Below are 21,961 nucleotides of genomic sequence, written 5' to 3'. Positions count from 1 at the left end.
CACACACACCCCCTGCAATAGTCAGGACCAGAACTTACTTTTTAACATCAAAATGGGGGATTTTAAATGAGTGATTTATAAGTTCTGTATCTTCAAGTTCAAGTTTATTGTCATCTGGCTGATTGTCCACAAACGAAACCACCTCTGTCTGGACCACGGTGTAGCCCCAATACATATATCACGCACACCACATAAAACAATATATTACCACATTCTTTAATAAAGTGTAATTCAAAATGCATACAAAGTGCACAGCACAGGTAAACAGTTCACTGTCCTAATGACCAGACCTCGGTGGGGGCCAGGTATTTATTAAAATCAGTTTTTCTTCTGAAAACGGTTGCGCTTAAACCCAGCCCATCTCGGGCTTCCATGTACCTGTAAGTGGAAGTGTTTCAGGAAAAAACCCCCGAAGAATTTGCTTGCTGCGAGCGCATTTTTAAAGATGCCTTAGCGGACGATTTTGGAATTTCGCTCCAATTCAAACCTCGCTCTAATCCCCTTTACATCGACTGTAAAACCCACCCACAGAGAAAACTGACAGGTCTACTTAGCAGAAAGAGAGACCAATCAGGATGCTCTCTCTGTCACTCGCTCTCTCTGTCTGTCACTCGCGTTCTCCCTTTCTCTCTCCATCCCTCTCCCTCCCTCTCACTTGCTTTCAAAAAAATCGATTTCCAGGAGATTGTATATAATTTGCGGACGTCAGGGAGCTGCTGTCGATATGCGGGAGACTCCTGGAACTTCCGGGAGAGGTGGGATGTCTGAATCGGTTTTAGCATGCAGATGTGCAGCATGATAGTGTAGTGGTTAGCACAACACTTTACAGTACCAGCAACCCGGGTTCAATTCCCACCACTGCCTGCGAGGAGTTTGTACGTTCTCCCCATGACCATGAGGGTTTCTTCCGAGTGCTCCGGTTTCCTCCCTCAGTCCGAGGACGTACTGGTTGGTAGGTTAGTTGGTCATCATAAACGGACCTGTGATTAGGCTAGGATTAAATCGGGGGATTGCTGGGCAGTGAGGCTTGAAAGGCTGGAACAGCCTGTTCTGTGCTGTATCCCAATAGATAAAATAAAAAATAAATGTAAAGAATTTTTAAAGTTATTTTTAAAACTTCATTTTCTGAATTTAAAATTTAAGAGAAACCATGATTGAATGGCTTAATGGGCCAAATGGCCTACTCCTACTCCTTTATGTTATGGTCTTTATCTTTTTAAATCCTTGAGCGACTCAGCAGGTTAGGTAGCATCTATGAAGATGACTAAACAGTCAACGCTTTGGGGAGAAACCCGTCTTCAGGACTGGAAAGAAAGACTAAGATATAGGAGCAGAATTAGGCCATTAGGCCTATTATGTCTGCTCTGCCATTTCATCATGACTGATCCGATTTTCCCCTCCTGCCTTCTTCCCGCATCCCTTCAGGCCCTGACCAATCAAGAATCGATCAGCCTCTGCCTCAAGTATACATAAAGACTTGGCAGCTGCCTGTGGCAAATAAATTCCACTGATTCAACACACTCTGGCTAAAGAAATTCCTCCTCATCTCCGTTCTAAAAGGACATCTCTGTAATCTGAGGCTGTGACCTCTGGCCTTAGACTCTTTTACCATAGAAATATCCTCTTCACATCCAGTCTATCAAGGCCTTTCACCATTCGATAGGTTTCAATGAGGTCACCCCTCATTCATCTGAATTCCAGTGAATACAAGCCCAGAGCCATCAAATGCTCTTCATATGACAAGCCATTCAATTCTGGAATCATTTTCATGAGCCTCATTTGAACTCCCTCCAGTTTCAACAGATCTATAAGATAAGGGGTCAAAACTGCTCACAATACTCCAAGTGAGGCCTCACCAGTGCTTCATAAAGTCTCAACATTACACCCTTGCTTGTATATTCTAGTACTCTTGAAATGAATGCTAGTATCTCATTTGGCTTCCTCACCACAGACTCAACCTGCAAATTAACCTTTAGGGAATCCTGCACAAGGACTCCCAAGTCCCTTTGCAGCTCAGGTTTCTGGATTTTCTCTCCATTTAGGGGGAAAGACGCCAGAATAAAAATGTGTGGGGGTGGGTGAAAGGAGGCTGGCTGGAAGGTGATAGATGAAGCCCGGTGCAGTGGAAAGGTCAAGGGCTGGAGGGGAAGGAACCTGATAGGAGAGGAGAGTGGAGTGAACCATGGGAGAAGGGGAAGGAGGGGCACGGGGGTGGGTGGGGATAGGCAGATGAGAAGAGGTGAGAGGTCAGAGCGGGGAAAAGAACAGAGGGAAGGAGAGTGTTTTTTAAAAATTTAAATCGGTATGAGAAATCGATGCCAATACCATCAGATTGGAGGCTACCCAGACAGAATACGGGATGCTAATTCTCCACCCTGGGGGTGGCCTCACTGCAGCCCAAGAGGTGGTCTTGGACTGACATGTCTGGATGGAAATGGGAATAAGAACTAAAATTGTTGGCCACTGGCAAAGAACAGGGCCTCCCTTCCTTCACCACTGATGCATCCCTCACCCACATCTCCTCCATTCCACGGGCATCCACACACACCCCCATCTTCCTGCCACCTTAATAGGGATAGAGTTCCTCTTACCCTAACCTGCCAGTGCTTGGGCCTCCAGATCCAACACATCACTCTCCGCAACTTACAGCCATCTGCAAAGGAATCCTTCCACCAAACACATCTTTACCTCACTGCCCCCCTCACCCATCTCTGTTTTATGCAGGGATCACTCCCTCCATGATTCCCTTGTCCATTCGTCACTCCACACTAATCCCTCTCCTGGCGCTTATTCCTGCAAATGGCCAAACTTCCACCCGTTCGTTCACCTCCATTCAGGGCCCCAGACAGTCCTTCCAAGTGTGGTAACACCTCACTTGCAAATCTGCTGGGGTGCTGTTCTGTACCTGGTGGTCCCGATGTGGCCTCCTCTACACTGGTGAGACCCCTTGTAAATTGGGGGGGGGGGGGGTCTCTTCCTCGAGCACCTCTGCACCATCCGGCAGTAGCAGAATTTCCCAGTGACCCAATCACTTTAATCCCGATTTCCGAGACAAGGCCACCCTCAGAGTGGAAGAGCAACACCTCATATTCCATCTGGGCAGACTCCAACCTGATGGCATGAATATCAGAAAAAAAATTTTCCCTCCACCTTCCCACCTCTTCTATTCCCAGCCCAGGCTGGTGAGAAGAGGTAAGGGGTTAATCCCCCTCCTCCTTCCCTTTATCCTATGGCTCACTCTCTTCTCCTATTAGATTCCTTCCACTCCAACCTTCTACCTTTCCTACCCTATCCCCTTCAAGCTATCCTTTCCCCTTTCTTTTTATTCTGATCGCCGTATTAAAAAAATAAAAGTGTTGCAGTATGTTTGTGAAGGTCAAAGATACTCAAACATGCAGTGACCCCAAATCAGACCAAAAGCTTTGACAGTCAGCGAGCCTGGGGTGGGACCACACAGTCTGGCAAAGTTGCCATGCGACTGCAGTTGGTTGTGACAGCCCTGTCATACACAGGATGCTGCTGAAGAGCTGGGAGCCAGTAGGCCCAGGGGCTGGTAGGCAGCCGTTCTTGGGCAACACAACATTTACCTCCAGGCGCAAAATAATCTGCAGATGCTGGGGTCAAAGCAACACTCTCAACACGCTGGAGGAACTCAGCAGGTCGGGCAGCATCCGTGGAAAAGATCGGTCGAGGTTTCGGGCCGGAACCTTTCTTCAGGTTCCGGCCCAAAACGTCGACCGATCTTTTTCACGGATGCTGCCCGACCTGCTGAGTTCCTCCAGCGTGTTGAGAGTGTTGCATTTACCTCCAGGAACTGAACTGGTAAAGTTGGTTAATAGAGCGATAATAACATAGAAATTGTGTCACTATGGGAATGAATAATTTAATTTGTTTGTTGCCACTGGGAGGTCAGCATTTATTGATTGCCTCCGACCTGTAAAGTGGCGAGGAAACACCTCCTTAATCTGCCAGTAGGTATCAAAATGCCTTAAAACTTCTTACTTACCCTGTCGATGGCCTTCCCCACTTTGGAGACACTGCCGTGGATATCTTTGTGATCCAATGCCAATTTCTGAACAGTGTCCTTTATCTTCTTACAACACTGTGACATAACTAGAGACAGTGTTGCAGACAACTGCGAGTCAAGGTGGCCTTGAAAACAGAACAATAGAAGGTAAAGACCATTCACACTTAGTTCAAATGTAACAATGCTTTCTATTATCACTTTGGTACTGACACAATGAATCTGCTAAAGTGTAACAGACACTCAGTGGGATAACGTCGTGGATTGGTGAATGTTGCTTCTTCCATCAGAATCGCTGGCATGTGTCGTGAAATACGTTATCTTTGTGGCAGCAGGGTATTGTAATACATAATAAAACTATAAATTATAAATAAAAAATTAAATAGGTAATACAAAAAGAGAGGGAAAACAGTGAATAGTGATTATGGATTCATCGTCCATTCAGAAATCTGATGGAGAGGGAAAGAAGCTGTTCCTGAAATGTTGAATGTACCTTCAGGCTCCTGGTATCTCCTCCTCGATGGTAGTATATGAAATGAGGGTGTGCCTGGGCGATTGTGGGGCAGGGGGCAGGGGTTCTTTAATGATGGATGTTGCCTTTTTGAAGCATTGCCTTTTGAACATGTCCTCGATGCTGGGGAGGTTAGTGCTCACGATGGAGTTGGCTGCTTTCTACGGCTTTTTCTGATCCTGTGCAGTGGCCCCTCCATACCAGACAGCCGTGCAACCAGGTAGAATGCTCTCCACAGTATACGTGTAGAAATTTAGTGACGCACTAATCATCCTCAAGCTCCAATGAAATATAGCCGCTGTAGTGTCTTCTTTGTAACTATCAAGCTGATAGATCTTCAGAGGTGTTGAGACCCAGAACTTCAAACTGCTGAGTCCTCGATGAGGACTGGCGGGTACTCCCTCAACTTCCCTTTCCTGAAGTCCACAATCGATTCTTAGTCTTACTGATATTGAGTGCAAGACTTGTGACACCACTCAGATGTCACTTCCGGATTGGAAATAACATCTCTTCCTTGCTGACAATTGATATTGGTGTACCTCAAAGATACCTGCTTAGCCCACTGCTCTATTCTCCCTTCCTTTATGATCACTGTGTAGTCGTCATCTAGAGGAATAGGAAAATACCTGAAAAATGTACCCGAATGCTCAAAGTTAATGAAGGGGAGTTGGACTTTGCTTATAAATTTCTGAGTCTACATTATGAGTACTCAGGATGACACAATTTAATTTTTCAAAAGGTTGTATTACATGAGTAACAGTGCTGTTTTGAAGCATAATAGATGTACTTGTAATTTAGATAATAAGCCATTATCACAGCAACAGGAGTTTGGAGCAAATAGTGTTTAATGAGGCCAAGAGTTCAGGTCAAGTCCCCTTATAAAAGTCATGCATACCGTCTAATGTCAGAGCAAGCTTGAAAATTTGTGGAAGCACGCAAGTGTCGAGCCCAGAAAATAAAAATGAATCCAATGGCTGGCTTTCTGCTCCAAGTACATTTTTTATTTCAATATGAAAACACAGGAGACTGTGGATGTGGCATGAGGAACTTAGTGGGTCAAGCAGCATCTGCCACAGGAATAAAATTGTTGGATGTGTTGGGTCAGAGATCTGCATCAGGGTTTCAACTTGAACCATTCACAATTTCCTTCCTTCTATCAATGCCGGTATTTTCATTTTTATGTATTAAGTTAAGAGAACCTTGGATGTTCACATTCAGAGGCAAGCGAATGGCATACCTACAGTTGGAAATTGTGCATTGAAAAATTGCAAATGCAAATCTTTGTTTACTAGAAAAGGAGGAACAATATGGGACAACTGAGGAACGAACCTGTTCTGGTAGCAATCCTAAAAATAGATTCAAGGATGCCTCACTGAGCTAAAACAGCACCAACTTCCAATAACAATTGTAGTCATCTGTCATTAAGACACACAACTTAAAGACAGAAAAAAGCATAAGTTCTTCTCTACGTCCCTTGCAGAATACATTATTAATTATATCATTTCAACAGAGGGCATTCACCCCAAGGCCGCTGAGGAGTAGCAAGAGTCAGACTTCAAACTAGAACTTTTAGCTTTTGAACTTCCATTGAATTAATAATTACTTTTGATGCAGATATGAATTGCAACAGTCTGAAGCCGATAGTGGAAGTTTGGGGGGGCGGGGGGGCCCACATTCACTCAGGACTCAATCTTCCATTATTCATTCTATGTTTAGACCCATTTGACATTTTACCAAAAGAATCAGCAAATATTCACAGAACTGGAAACTATTTCTGGTACGTCAAACAAGGAGGAATTAAGCAGACTGGTCCTGTACTCCTGAGCTGAGAAGGGCGATTACACTTGTAAAATTCTTATGGGGCCTGTCAGGGTAAACGGAGAATGGCATTTCCTCTGGTTGGATATTAAGAACAAGGGAGTCGCAGGCTCAAAATTAGTGACTGGCCATTAGGGACAGAGATAAGAATAAATTTCTCCACCCAGTAAATGTTTCCATTTGTCTAGGAAAGAAACACTGGAGACAGAGTTGTTGAGTGGATTTAAGATAGGGGTCAATAGCACTTTGGATGTGGAGAGGATCAAAGGACAGAGGAGTAAATGAAGGTAAGTGACAAGGTAGAAGATCAGCCCAAAATCTCACGTTTTCCTGGTAGGACATGAATACGGGTTTGAGTTGCTTATTTCTCCTTCCATTTACCCTCTGACACGTTTCAGCATCTTTTAGCCACATATGGGATATCAACAAATCAGTTCCAAAGTCAAATCTGCTTCAAACCTTAATGCCAACCGTCTCATTTTGTTTTCAGCAGTTCACAAGCAGGGTGTTGTGATGTACAAATGTGATTAAAAATAGGAAACACATTATAATACCATTTTACTTTAAGATGAATTGCTTTATTTCCTTATTAAGATTCTCACTCATGTTTGCACAGTAACTGAGCACAACGTTTACACATGCTAAAAAAGCAGTATAGGACATTAAAAACTCAGTGTCTTAGAGTGTGATGTTTTTGTGGGATTTGTCATAGCTAGAAATCTGTAGAAAGCAAATCCTACACAGATGATGAACGCATTTAGCACCATAAGACTAACTTTTTAAAAAAATATTTATTTATTGAGATAGAGTGCAGAATAGGCCCTTCTGGTCCTCCGAGCTGTGCTGCCCCACAATCCCCCGATTTAATCCTAGCCTGACCATGGGACAATTTACAATGACCAATTTAACCTACCAACTGGTTGTGGGAAACCCATGCGGTCACGGGGAGAACGCACAAAAACTGCTCACAGGCTGCTATGGGAATTGAACCCAGGTGCCTGTACTGTAAAGCACTGTGCTAACCACTATTCTACATATATTTGTAAACGCTTCTCTTAAAGCAATCCAAATGCTTAATTTTACAAAATAATAAAGACATTTATTGGAAAAATAACTTAACACAATGAAAATTGACAAGTAAAAATGAAGGACAAGTGTTTAGTTGTTTATAATGAAGAGCACAGGATCGGAAATGTCAGAGTATGGTCTAGGGCATATTATAATCTTTATCAATAACCATATTATAATCCTTATCAACGACCAATATGTCCACATTTCCTTGCCATTTTTCACCAATTTCACAGTTTCTTGGAATAGCAAAATGTGAAAGATACACAAAACATCAACCACTACCACAGCTGGAGACTGCTGATTGATTTGCAGAATATAAACAGAAGAGGGAGATTGCCCCTGTTCAATTATAAGCAATGTTGCTGGTGAGTTGTGCACCAAGGGGTGATGGTGCTATGTGTGAGTGGCATCACTGATTGAGGCTTGTACTGTAATAGAATTAGTTCGATGTTAGGATAAGAGCAAGTCAAGTGATCTCTGCCAACTTTGGAACACTGGTTAGGAACTGGAGTGAAGCCCATAAGATAAGTGATTGAACAATTACCAGATTCCAGATAGGAACAGGTTTTAACTCCAGGTTCCAGGGTTAAAAATAACTTAGCAATGTCAAATAATTCCTTCTGCTAAAAAAAAAGTTCCAGAATTAGCTGGATCATCACTTTTCCTTTCTGCATGACACTTTGTGGGACATATTTCCGGAAGGTCATTTAATACCAGAAAATCACTTGAAAGTGCAGTTCTTTAAACAGTAATTTTGGAATAAGCAATTAATAGGCAAATCAGTGCTGGACAGAGATGCCATCATGTTCTCACCTGTATTGGAAAGCTCTTGTCGGAGGCCACTGACATAACGTAGCAGTTCCTCCAGGCTGCGGTCGCAGTGTTGCCCATACATCAGGAACTTATGCAGCACCTTTTCCAGCTCCCGCTCCACACACACACACTGGTCCATGGGGCAGAGACACAGTGGGACAGACACACACAGGCAGGGCTGGGGTACCTTGGAGTCAGCCAGCAGAACCTACAAACGAACCCACACTAGGTGCAGAAACACATTAAACACACAGATTGCAGGGTCAGGACAAAACCCTGCAGATAAACCCGGGACTGGTGGAAACAAAGCAATAAACCTTCAGTATTAGGTGCAAGGCGTCGAAACACAACGCAAGAAGCGAGAGAGAGAGAAAAACACAAAAGAGATGGACCGAGAGCCAACGCTAAAGGCTCGGCCGCAGTTGATATTAAAAGTTTAACACCATGTCACAGTCACAAGCCCCGGCACTCCGGCAACACAGAGAGCCTAACAGGTAACATCAAGAAGCCCAGTGGTTGTCCACGCACGGGCAGCTACAGCCGGAAAGGCAGCAGCGCGCAGGGGGAACATAGCCAGCGCTCCGGCGGCGACGGGGAGAGCAGGGCGGCCGTCCGTCCGTCCGTCCGCCCGCGGCCACAGCTGTGTCCAACAGGCTCAGCCCGCCAGCTGTCAGCGCTGCCCCGCCGCGGCCGCGGGGCCCGCCACTCCCACGCAGGGCGACACGGAAGCCCGGCGGCCCGCCCGCTGCCCATTCACGCGGCGCCCACGCACTCGGCCGCCGCATCCTCGGCAGCCCCCCATCGCATTCTCGTCGGTGCAGGCCGCCGACCCCCCGGCCACCCCACGCCCGCCGCCCCTGACGGTCAGTGACGTCACCGCCACCCCCTTCCCGGTGGTACAGTCCACCAGGAAGTAGCGGACTCGGAGATGTACCACTCGGCGGCGGGGGAGGGACCGGGGGAACCCGACCTGGGGCCACTTTCTTAGCCAAGATTTGCGGTTTATTGATTGCAGATTACAATTTTCAACCTTTGTTTTTTCCTATTGATGCCTTACTGAAAAATAGCGGAACTGCTGAGGAATCAGGAGACTCTGTCCCCCCCCATTGGGCAATGGTGGAACAATCCATTGGTGGTTACAATGAGGGTTCGGGGTCAGGGGTCAGAGGTCAGAGTGTCCCCCCCGCCCCCGGGCTGCTGGGTGCTTGTGTCTTCCCTATGGCTGCGGTATCAGTTCGGCTGAATGTTTCCTTACAGCGAGCCGCAGAAGCCGGAGGCGGGCCACTCCTGCGTCGCGACCCCAAAAATAACTTGTAAACATGTAAGTGACGCGAAACGCTAGAGGAACTCAGCAGGTCAGGCAGCGTCCACGGAGAGAAATTAACAGTCTCGTTTCGGGCCGAGACCCTTCACCAGGACGTTGGCTACCTGCAGTGACCTCGACCCTGATGCTGACACTGGTCACTTTATTCTGATCAGACAGTGCTGCGTGCAATATAGCCTGGCGTTAATTGTCAGAAGCATATATTCACAGGATATAATGCAACGAAAACCAGTGTTCTACGGCTGCAGGGCTGTGTACATCAGGTAACATTAGCTCTGCAGAAGCTGATCGCTTAGTTCACGAGGAATGCCATCTTTCAGTAATATCTCTGAGAACCTAACGTGGACCCAGCATTTCGGTGCAACTATAAAGAAGGCAAGACAGCAGTTATATTGCATTAGGAGTCTGAGGACTCCTATTTGTCAGCAAAAATATTTGCAAATTTCTGTAGACGTACCGTGGAGAGCATTCTGACAGGCTGCATCACCGTTTGGTATGGGGGAGGGGCTATTGCACGGGATCAAAAGAGGCTACAGAAAGTTGTAACATTAGTCAGCTCCGTCTTGGGTACCAGCCTCCGTAGTATCCAGGACATTTTCAAGGAGCAGTACTTCAGAAAGGCAGCATCCATCAATAAGGACCCCCATCACCTTGGACAAGCCCTCTTCTCATTGCTACCTTCAGGAAGGAGGCACAGAAGCCTGGAGATACACACTCAGCGATTCAGGAACAGCTTCTTCCCCTCTGCCATCCATACCTAAATGGACACTACCTCACTTACCTTTTTCTGCACTACTTGTTTAACTATTTTATATATATTTACTGTAATTCACAGTTTCTTCTCTCTATTATCATGTATTGCATTGTACTGCTTCTGCAAAGTTAACAAGTTTCACAACATATGCCGGTGCTAGTAAAACTGATTCTGATTCTGATTTTAAATTTGCTGATGACACGACTGACTTAGGCCAAATCAAAAGTGGAGACAAATCATCATGCAGGAGAGAGATAGAAACTCTGGCTGAGTGGTATCATAACAACAACCTCTTACTCAATGTCAACATGACCGAGGAGCTGATTATTGACTTCAGGAGGAGGTATCCAGAGGTCCGTGAGGTCACTGGAGGATCAGAGGTAGGCAGGGTCAGCAACTTTACATTCTAAGGTGTTATTATTTGGGAGGACCTGTCCTGGACCCAGCACGTAGGTGCAATTCAACATGACAACTAAAACTCTGACAGTCTTCTATGGATGTGTAGTGGAGACTATATTGACTGGCTGCATCACAGCCTGGTACGGGAACACCAATACCCTTGAATGGGAAATCCTACAAAAAGTAGTGGATTCAGCCCAGTCCATCATGGGTAAAGTCCTCCCAACCAGTGGACACATCTGCATGAAACACCATCGCAGGAAAGCAGCATCCATCATCAGGGACCCCCACCACCCAAGACATACTCTCTTCTCTTTGCTGCCATCAGGAAGAAGGTAGAACAGATTCAGGACTCGCACCACCAGGTTCAGGAACCGTTATTTATCCTCAACCATTAGGCTCTTGAACTAGAGGGGATAACTTCACTCAACTTCATTTGCCTCATCACTGAAGTGTTCCCACAACCAATGGAGTCACTTTCAAGGACTCTTCATCTCATATTCTAGATATTGCTTACTTATTATCATTATTTCTTCTTTTTCTATTTGCAGTTTGTTGTTTTTTGCACTCTGAACACCATAGTTGGGCAGTCTTTCACTAATTCTGTTATGGTCTTTATGCTATAGATTTATTGAGTAACAAATTTCACGACACATGCTGGTGATAATAAACCTGATTCTGATTCTGAGAATGCCCACAAAAATAATCTCAGGAGTGTATATGGTGACATATATGTACTTTGATAATAAAATTTACTTTGAACTTTGGACATTGAATGCAGTTAAATAACTGGATGGAAAAGCAAACCCAGATAGCCTTAAGAATTAAAACTCAGAGATCTGGCCCTTTGAGCCTCTTCTCAGCTTAAACATGCTGTTTCTCATAATATTCTCTTCCGGATAAAGTAATCATAGACTGCTCCTGATTCATGAAGATAGAGTCATGGAAAAGTACAGCACAGAAACAAGCCCTTGAGCACATCTAGTCCATGTTGAAACTGTCTACTCCCACTGAGCTGCACTGGGACTATCGCCCTCAATACCCTTACCATTCATGCACCCATCCAGACTTCCCTTAAATTTTGAAATTGATCCCGCATCCACCACTTGTGCAGGTAGCATAGTTCACACTCTCACCACCCTCTGAGTAAAGACGTTTCCCTTAACGTTCCTCTTAATCTTTTCACTCTTTACCCCTAACCTATGACCTCTAGTTGTATCCCACCCAACCTCAGTGGAAAAAGTCTGCTATACCCATCGATACCCCTCATAATGTTGTATACTTTTATCAAATCTCCCCTCAGTTATCTATATTTCAAGGAATAAAGTCCTAACCTATTCAATCTGTTATGTCTCTGCCCCATTTTCCTACATTATACCCATCTCTGTGAGTGTCTTTAGTCTCAAAAAATCTATCAATTTCTCTTGAATGAATTCAGTGACTGAACCCCCCCAGTCCTCTGCTCCAGAGAACTCCAAAGATTCACCAACCTCAGAATGAAGTCACTTTTCCTCATTTAATAATTTTTTTTTCTTTTGACAGTTCATCTCAGTCTCACATTCTTGAGCCTGTAATTCTACTTCTAAACTCCTCAGCTAGGAGAATCAACCTCCCTGTATACATTATCACGAAGGATTTTCTGGTTTTACTGACATCACTTGACCTTCTCCCCTTCTTCACAATGCAGTAGGGCAGCACTCGCTGTTGGCAGCCTTCTTTACTCAGCCAAGTGCAGCATCACACTACCATTTCAGCTTCGATCAGACGTCCCAGCACAGACTGAAGATTTTAACCGTTTGAATTAGTTCCACCCCTGAGTAGTACACTTTCCATTTTGGCCATCAGGAGAGGATGGCAAAAGAGAAAAGTGGCACTTCTATCAACCTGACCTGAATGAGCATCCTCAAACCAGAAAGGAAAATGAGTTTGGTTTCAAAACTTGAGGATCAGAGGGATCTTGGGGTCCGAGTCCATAGGACACTCAAAGCAGCTGTGCAGGTTGACTCTGTGGTTAAGAAGACGTACGGTGTATTGGCCTTCATCAATCGTGGAATTAAATTTAGGAGCTGAGAGGTAATGTTGCAGCTATATAGGACCCTGATCAGACCCCACTTGGAGTACTGTGCTCAGTTCTGGTCGCCTCACCACAGGAAGGATATGGAAGTCATAGAAAGGGTGGAGAGGAGATTTACAAGGATGTTGCCTGGATTGGGGAGCATGCCTTATGAGAATAGGTTGAGTGAACTGGGCCTTTTCTCCTTGGAGTGATAGAGGATGAGAGGTGACCTGACAGAGGTGTATAAGATGATGAGAGGTATTGATCATGTGGATAGTCAGATGCTTTTTCCTAGGGCTGAAATGGTTGCCACAAGAGGACATGGGTTTAAGGTGCTGGGGAGTAGGTACAGAGGAGATGTCAGGGGTAAGTTTTTTTACACAGAGAGTGGTGAGTGCATGGAATGGGCTGTCGGCAACAGTGGTGGAGGTGGATACCATAGTGTCTTTTAAGAGACTTTTAGATAGGTACATGGAGCTTAGAAAAATAGAGGGCTATAGGTAAGCCTAGTAATTTCTAAGGTAGGGACATGTTCGGCACAACTCTGTGGGCTGAAGGGCCTGTATTGTGCTGTAGGTTTTCTATATTTCTCTCACGACATTTAAGGAACATATAGGCAAGCACTTGAATCACTAGGGCACAGAAGATGAAGGACCAAAGGTGGGTGAACGGGACTAGTGTGGATATGTACACTATGCCAGCATGCAATAGTGGGCCTGTTTCTCTACTGTATGACTTGGGCTAAACACTTCAATATAGCATCTTGGTTTGGCCAGCATGAACTTTAAACTACTGTGACCTCTGGTTGTGTCTGTGAGTCTTAATTCGGGGACTTAAGGTGAAAATCGAGGGAGATCTTTAAGATCAACGCACACAAAATGCTGGAGGAACTCTGCAGGTCAGGCAACATCTACGGAAATTAATAAACAGTCCTTGTTTGGGGCTGAGACCCTTCTTCAGGACAGAAGGATGCCAGAATGAGAAGGTGGTGGGGAGGGGAAGGAGGCTAACTGGAAGGTGATGGGTGAAGCCAGGTGGGTGGGAACGGTAGAGGGCTGAAGAAGGAGGAATCTGATAGGAACAGAATGTGAACAATAGGAGAAAGGGAAGGAGGAGGGGACCCAGGGGAAAGTAATAGGCAGTTAAGAAGGTTGGAGTGGGGAATAGAGAAGCGGAGGAGGGGTTGGAATTTATTTACCGGGAAGAGAAATCAATACTCAGGCCATCCAGTTGGAGGGTATCCAACGGAATAGAAAGTGTTGCTCCTCCACCCAGAGGGTAGCCTCAGTTTGGCACAAGATTCTTTCTTCTCCAGCCCTTGATCTTTCCCACCCACCCAGCTTCACTTATAAACACATACAAAGTGCTGGAGGAGCTCAGCAGGCCAGGCAGCGTCTATGGAAAAGAGTAAACCATCGATATTTCGGGCCGAGACCCTTCATCAGGAGTGGAGAAAAAAGATCAGAAGTCAAAGTAAGAAGGTGGAGGGAGGGGAGGAAGAAACACAAGGTGGTAGGTGATAGGGGAAACCGTGAGAGGGGGAGTTTGCATGTTGTAAAAGATCCCATTGCTGCTTTGTAGAAGAGGAAGAGAACAATCACATGCAAGATGGCAAATTATTTATTCATCAGTCAAAACGTAACATATATTATCTGTATATCATCACTTGCAGTTTGTGGGAGCTTGTTTTGTGTAAATTTACTATAGTATTTGTGTCTTTGGAACAAGGATTACTTTTCAGTCATACATTTCATCATGGGTGGTAGCCTCTGTAGTATCCAAGACATCTTCAAGGAGCAGTGCCTTCGGGAGATGATGTCCATCATTAAGGATCCCCACCACCCAGGACACACCCTCTTCACAGTGTTACCATCAGGAAGGAGGTGTCAATGATTCAGGAACAGCTTTTTTCCCTCTGCCACCTGATGTCTGAATGGACATTGAACCCATGAACACTACCTACCTCACTAATTTTTTATTTCTGCTTTCTTTTGCTCTACCTATTTTAACTTAACTATCCACCAGACATTTAGATACTTAATGTAACTTATTTTTTTCTATATTTATTTATCATGTATTTCATTGTACTGCTGCCATAAAGTTAACAAATTTCATGACATATGACAATGATATTAAACCTGATTCTGATTCGATAGTGATATTGTCTTTAAAAGTGCTTTGTGGCATTAAACAGTTATGAATGATACGATATAAATGCAAGCCTTTCCGATGTTACCGCCATTGATTTTGTCACAGATTATAACATCTAATTTACCATGGATTCAGAAGGGAGCCTAACTCCGCCTTAGTCTGCATGATGTAATGGTAGTAAACCACAGGAACGGGATAAAATATTACTGGTAGCTCGTGCAATGAAAGTTATATTATTCATTTAATGACTAAACTATTTAAGAAGAGAAAAGAGAAGCATTTTTTTACTAAATAAGTAAAAGTATGATAATTTGCTGTTCCATCTAGGTGTGAAAAATCTTTAGAGACTAGTTTGTAGCGCATTTGTTGATCTCAGTGAAGATTCTGTCTGTTGGATTTTGTTATAAGTTGAAGACGGGCTATGGTCCTTCCCCTCCTGACTGGAAGTGTGTATGTCAGCATGATGGTTCAGGAAGGAAGGCACTCAATTCTGCAGCCCTGAATACAAATACACACACACTCACTTCCTCACAGTATCCTTTCCTGACAGACTTCATAGGCTAAATCTCTCCCTTGAGTAGGGTGAAGTGCACAGATTTTTCTTTTTCCTTATCTTCTGCCCCTAGGAGCTCATGGGTGATCGTCTGTTCTGCTGCACCTGTTGCTTCCTTCCCTGCAATGGTGTACCAGGCTGATCCTGGCCTGAGGTTTTCATCTCAGCCTCAGTCAACTGATGGACTTGCATTTCTTGCTCCTTTCTCATACCAAGTTCCCTCCAGCTCATCCTGTGCATTAGATCCACCTCCTGATCCTATTCTGACACTAAAGAACTGACCATCCCACCTTCCTGGCTTCAAAGTAAACTGAGATCCACAGTGCCCTTCTCTGTACAGAAAAAAGTCCTCCTCTCATTCAACTTGTCATTATTAAACCTCTCTTTGAAACGTTACCTCTCTGAACAGATCCATCTCGAAACTTTCTTTCCTCCCTAACCTTCTTGAAAGTAGTAGTAATATTTGAACAACTCTGATTGGGATTCCGCCTCAAAACTTTTAAAACTATCCTTAACGGCCGGCTGGTGGCGCAATGACATCGGCGCCGGACCCGGGAGCAGAGGTTCCCGGGTTCGAAACCAGTTGGGCCCGCTCCCAAGTACGCTTTCCATCCGTGCTGGGTTAAGTGTCGAGATCGCAACTCGACCTCGTAAAATAAAAAAAGGGAAAAATACTGCGAAAATGTCTGTAGTGGCGCACCAGACAGTCTCTCTCTCGCTCTGTAAAAGCCATGAAAAAGACACACGCACAGACTCGCACGCACGCAGCCACATGCCAAAAAAAAACTATCCTTAAATATCAAAGTCATAAATGGCATTCCATCATAATTTCTGCAACACATTCATCACGCATTGCTTGAAGCAGTGGATTGGCAGGTAGTGTTTCACAGTTCCAGTGAGCCAAGTTTAATCATGCCCTCTGGTGCTCACTGTGTGGAATTTGTACGTTTCTCCTGTAACTGTGTGAATTTCCTCCAAGTGCTTTGGTTTCTCCTACATACCAAAGAAATGATAGAACTGTACGTTTCCCATCATGTGGGTGGTGGCAGAATCTGGGAAGAGTTGGAAGATTCGTGAGAGAAAACAAGTTACAGGGAAATCAGTGGGAGAATGGATTGATCACGATTGTTCTGAGACTTGGCTTACAGATCAAATGGCCTCCTATGTCTTCAGAAAATACAGGATGGGGACTACCATTGTGAGGTTCTATTCATATCAATCCAATAGTGGCTTCTCTTTCCTATCCTGGTCTGTCATCTTTAAAGTCTTTCTCCTTGTCCTATTTCTCCCACCCATCTATATCTGCCTTTCAGTGACATTCTCCTAAAACACTACTTCAGATTCCACATGATAGCCAAGCGTATCTCAGACAACGTCTGTATCGTCCCCAATTTACCACCATGTTTCTCGGGCATACCGAATGAAAAATCATTTCCTCCTGTAACACTATGAGAAGAACGAAGCCATTGTCTTCAGTGTCCAACACTACCTGTTCCCTATTCTCTGACCCCACGTCATCCCGGGGGACTCCTGAATCTGAGACAGACTGCTCAGAATTCTGTTATCTGATCCGGGTCAGAAGTGAGGTTCCATCCACATCAGTAAGACCACTGAAGTTTACCTTTATATTTCACCCCTCTGCCTTTGCTCTAACTTGTATTCACGCCCTGGACTATTTTGATATTCTGGCTGGCCTCCCGTCTTCCATACTCCAAAACCTTAGACATCTAAGTCTTTTCTACGTGACTCATGCCTTGACCAATTTGCCCATTAGCTCTATACTCTAGGGTCTTTGTTGACTTCTGATTGAGCTGTGACTTGATTTTAATACTTCACCTTGGTTTTCAAAGCCCTTCGTGATTTTGTTCATCATCCTCCAGGTTTGAAATCCCTTGATTTTTTAATGTTTATTCAATTCTGAATCCTTAGTTTAACTCTCCACCCTCCAAGTCTGTGCCAAAGCCCCAAGCACTCAACGTACATCTCACCTCCAAAGTTACAGAGCAGACACAGGTCCTCAGCCACCCTGTCCTTTCCGATCACCGTAACCAACATTAATCCTGTGTACCGTCAATAGGTCCACGGCCTTCAGTGAACCCAAGAGATTCTGCAGATGCTGGAAATCTTCAGCAACACAGACAAAACGCCATAGGAACTCAGCAAGCTCGCCCTCACCTGGTCTCACCTATCACCTGCCACTCCTTCCCCTCCCCCCACATTCTTATTCTGGCTTCAGTCCCCTTCCCTTCGAGACCTGATGAAGGATTGCGACCTGAAAAGACAACTGTTCATAAACTGCCCCTCCATAAATGCTGCCTGACTTCCCAAGTTCCTCCAGCACTTTAGGTATATTCCATAGATCAATAATCCTTGGTGATTCAAGTGTTGGTCTGGATATTTCATAAATATATGAGAGTTCCTCCCTCCACCACCCCTTCAGACAGTGCATTGAAGATTCCACCCTCTGGTGGAAGAATTCCTCCGTGGATCCCTTCTAAACATGTTACTTCTTATCTTAACCTGTGCCCTATAGTTTTAGATACCTCCCTTTCCCTTTTGAACATCTAACTTTGGAAAAACTCTTTAGTGCAAGTTCAGTTGTCATTCAACCATGCACTTTCCACCCTTGAATACAGCCAAATGAAACAGTGTCACTCAGGGGCCAAGGTACAAAACACAGCACTGACAGTCATACACAGCACAATCCACATATAAGATATCAATAAAATACAATCAAACAAAAAACATATAGTCCAAGACCCTGGGTCCATGAATGTTGCTGAAATCTGCAGGCTTGTCTTCTGACGAGCGAACCCTGGGGGCAGCATGGACTCCAGCTTGTATACGCCACAGTCCCTCTGCTGGAATGCACTGAATCCAATACTTCTCTCCTGGGTGGCTGTAAACAGAAAACATCATGGCTTGAAGCCTAGTCCTTGCTACCACCGAAGCCACACAGCTTCCCCCCCCCCCGCAACACGACTGCCACGCGCCAACAATCATTGAATCAGAGTTGCAAAGTTCAAAATTCAAAGTTCAAGGTAAATTTTATTACCAGAGTACTTGTAAGTCACCACATACAACCCTGAGATTCATATTCCTGTGGGCATACTCAGCAAATCTATAGAATAGTAACTATAACAGTGAAAGATCAACTAGAGTGCTGAAGACAAAAAAACTGTAAAAGCAAATATAAATAAATAGTAATAAATACAAGAACATGAGATAATAAGATAAAGATTCCATAAAGTGAGATAATTCATTGTCGGAACATCACAATGGATGGGTGTGAGTGTAGTTATCCCCTTTTGTTCAAGAGCCTGATGGTTGAGGGGTAGTAACTGTTCTTGAACCTGATGGTTTGAGTCCTGAGGGTCTTGTACCTTCTACCTGATGGCAGTAGTGAGAAAAGGGCATGGCCTGGGTGGTGAGGATCTCTGATGATGGATGCTGCTTTCCTACAACGTCGTTTCATTTATATGTGCTCACTGGTGGGGAGGGCTTTACCCGCGATGTACAGGGCAGAATCCACTACCTTTTGTGGGATTTTCTGTTCAAAGGTATTGGTGTTCCCATACCAGGCCGTGATGCAGCCGGTCAATACACTCTCCACTGCACATCTGTAGAAGTCTGTCAAAGTTTTTGATGACATGCCGAATCTCCGCAGACTCCTGAGGAAATACAGGCACTGTTGTGCTTTCTTCATAATGGCACTTACATGCTGGGTTCAGGACAGGTCCTCTGACATAGTAACACCCAGGAATTTAAAGTTACGGACCCTCTCCACCTCTGGTTCCCCAATGAGGACTGGCTCATGGACCTCCGGTTCCTTGGTCTTGCTGACATTGAGTGCCGCATTCCATATTAATGTCGACCAACAGGGTTTTGCGATCACAAGAAAAGCGACTGAGACGATCTCTCGCAGTCAGACTGCCCTGCCCACTGCTGGCGCACTCCGACTCCCCCAACGCCTCTCTGATTAGGCAGCAGCAGCATCTGTATCAAGTCCAGCTCCTTCAGTTTCTCCGCAAATGAGCAACGAACACACGGATCGTGTGGACCCACAGTACTTTAAGTTCTTAATGTCCAGCAAGATCTTGTGATCATAAAAAAATACATTTAAAAAGGACAATAGCACCTTTGGTAGACTCCTTAGGAGCCACTGTGATCAAACGCACCTCCATCTTACTGGGAAGCTACTGCGGATGTCCGCGTGTCCTAACATTCACTTACGTGGTTCAGTAATGCTTATATTAGTGTTATCATTCATAGGAAAATCCAGATACATTTTACTTGGCCAAGGGACAATTATGCATCAACATTTATGCATGTGCATACTTAATCATTAAATCTATTTGAAGTAAACAAAGGCTTAAAATATATTCATCCTGATCCAGGACTATTACCTACATGGCAAGACATCTGAATTATTAATTAAAATAAAAGGCGAGAGAAATAATTCACTGTTCACACATCCAGATAAGTTAAATCTAGTAGAAATATAACAAAATGAGTGCTAAATCAAACTCGTGGCGTCTATGGTATCCTGCTGCAGTGAACCTAGTCAGCCACATGATGGCAGTGCAGCTAGCTTGTTTAAAGTGCTAGACAACAAATACAAACAAGAAAATCTGCAGATGCTGGAAATCCAAGCCACACACACAAAATGCTGGAGGAACTCGGCAGGCCAGGCGACATCTGTGGAAAAGAGTACAGTCAACATTTCGGTCCTAGATCCTTCATTAGGACTGGAAAAAAAGATGAGGAGTCAGAAATTAGAAGGTGGGGGGGAGGGGAGGTAAGAACACAAGGTGAAAGGTGAAACTGGGAGGCAGGGGATGAAGTAAAGAGCTGGGAAGTTGATTGGTGAAAGAGATACAGGGCTGGAGAAGGAAGAGTCTGACAGGAGGGAACAGAAGGCCGTGGAAGAAAGAAAATGGGGAGGAGTACCAGAGGGAGGTGATGGGCTGGTAAAGAGACAAGGTGAGAGAGAGAAATGAGAATGGGAAATGGTGAAGGTGGGGTGGGGAGGTTCGAGAAATCGATGTTTATGCCATCAGGTTGGAGGCTACCCAGACTTACTATAAGGTGTTACTCCTCCAACCTGAGTGTGGCCTCATTGTGACAGTAGAGGAGGCCATGGACAGAGATGTTGGAATGGGAATGGGAGTGGAATTAAAATGGGTGGCCACTGGGAGATCCTGCTTTTTCTGGTGGACGGAGTGTAAATGCTCGGCAAAAACGTTTTCCCAATCTAGGTCGCATCTCAACAATATATAGGAGGCCACACCGGGAGCTCTGGACACAGCAGATGACTGCAACAGACTCACAGGTGAAATGTCACCTCAAATGGAAGGACTGTCTGGGGAACTGAATGGTAAACCACAAGTAGCTGCCAAAGCTGGAAATTAGAAATGAACCCCCAAAATACAAGGAATGCACAACAGGTACGACAATAACTTTCTGCAGAGAGATAGAGAGAGGAAAAATCGTTGTTATTGTTTCACTCTCTCCACAGGTGCTGCTTTACCTACCTTTAAGTAGGCTATGTGATTTTTTTTTTATTGATTGAATTTGAAGAAGCACTTGGTTACAGATTTCTCATATACAGGATTGGAAATACCTCACAGTAACAGGAAGGACTGCAATCTCATAAGTTTGTCTGCAGTTTCTGGACATGTTTATAATTATTCTTTGAAATTGCATCATTCTAAAAATATGATTTTGAATCGCATCCAAAATGCTGGAGGCTTGCTTACTGTGGTTTAGAGCAGCAATGAAAGCCCTCCATCTCTCTCTGTCCCTGGCCAGGTGGTGTTCAGGGCTTCCTTCGTCGTGCCAGAAAATAAGTGTGCAAATTGTATTTGAATGTTAATGCTTTTTGAAAGTGAGAGTTTCACTTGAGTTTCCATATAAAAGTATTTCGGTAATCACAAATGCAAAATGCTCATTCAGCTTGTCAGTGTTCAGCACAAAACTGAACACAAAGTGCGTTAAAACCCTTTACGAAATTACTTAACCACGTCATCCAGCCTCTTGAAGTGCAACCCCCCTCAACGTTGGCGGTTGTGAATTATGTACATTTCCACCAATTACATTACCCTACACAGACACTCCCCCCCCCCCCCGTCCCCAAAATTCACTGAAAGCAACATTGCAAGCCTGTCTGGAGCTCGAACGAGCTGCCTGGCTGGGGTCTGATGCTCCATGGGTGAAGGAACAGCAGGTGCTTCTGGCTCATCCAGAGGTGTGTTGACACGCTCATGGTCATGTCGTGATGCCAGGGGGATTATATCACATCCTCCAAATCGTAGTGGACTGGTTTAAGGCGATCTACCAAAATACGGTCAGGTTTAGCCCTCCTATCTATGAAAAGAGTCTTTTCTCCCTGTCCCAAAATGCGAAACGGGCCATCATAAGGGGGGGCCTAAGGGGATGTTGGTGTGCATCATGGCGGACAAAAACAAACGAGGTGGGACGTAGGTCA

The 21,961-nt window shown here is 44.7% G+C and overlaps 1 protein-coding gene across 1 annotated transcript in view; it reads right to left on the bottom strand.

Annotated features, from left to right (window-relative positions):
* The window catches only part of rmnd5b (required for meiotic nuclear division 5 homolog B), a 52,406-nt gene extending 43,370 nt beyond the window's left edge, over positions 1–9,036 (bottom strand). The window contains exons 1-2 of the mRNA XM_063053621.1: positions 8,238–9,036; positions 4,007–4,152 (exon numbers count right to left, since the gene is read on the bottom strand). Of these exons, the coding sequence (XP_062909691.1) occupies positions 4,007–4,152; positions 8,238–8,376 (285 nt within the window). The 5' untranslated portion in view covers positions 8,377–9,036. The remainder of the gene's footprint in view (positions 1–4,006; positions 4,153–8,237) is intronic.
* Positions 9,037–21,961: the final 12,925 nt, after the last annotated feature.

The sequence above is a fragment of the Mobula hypostoma genome, chromosome 7 (genome assembly GCF_963921235.1).
Source record: "Mobula hypostoma chromosome 7, sMobHyp1.1, whole genome shotgun sequence".
Classification (NCBI taxonomy): domain Eukaryota; kingdom Metazoa; phylum Chordata; class Chondrichthyes; order Myliobatiformes; family Myliobatidae; genus Mobula; species Mobula hypostoma.
The sequence above is the reverse complement of the archived record's forward strand: the minus strand, read 5'-3'. Positions and strand labels throughout refer to the sequence as shown.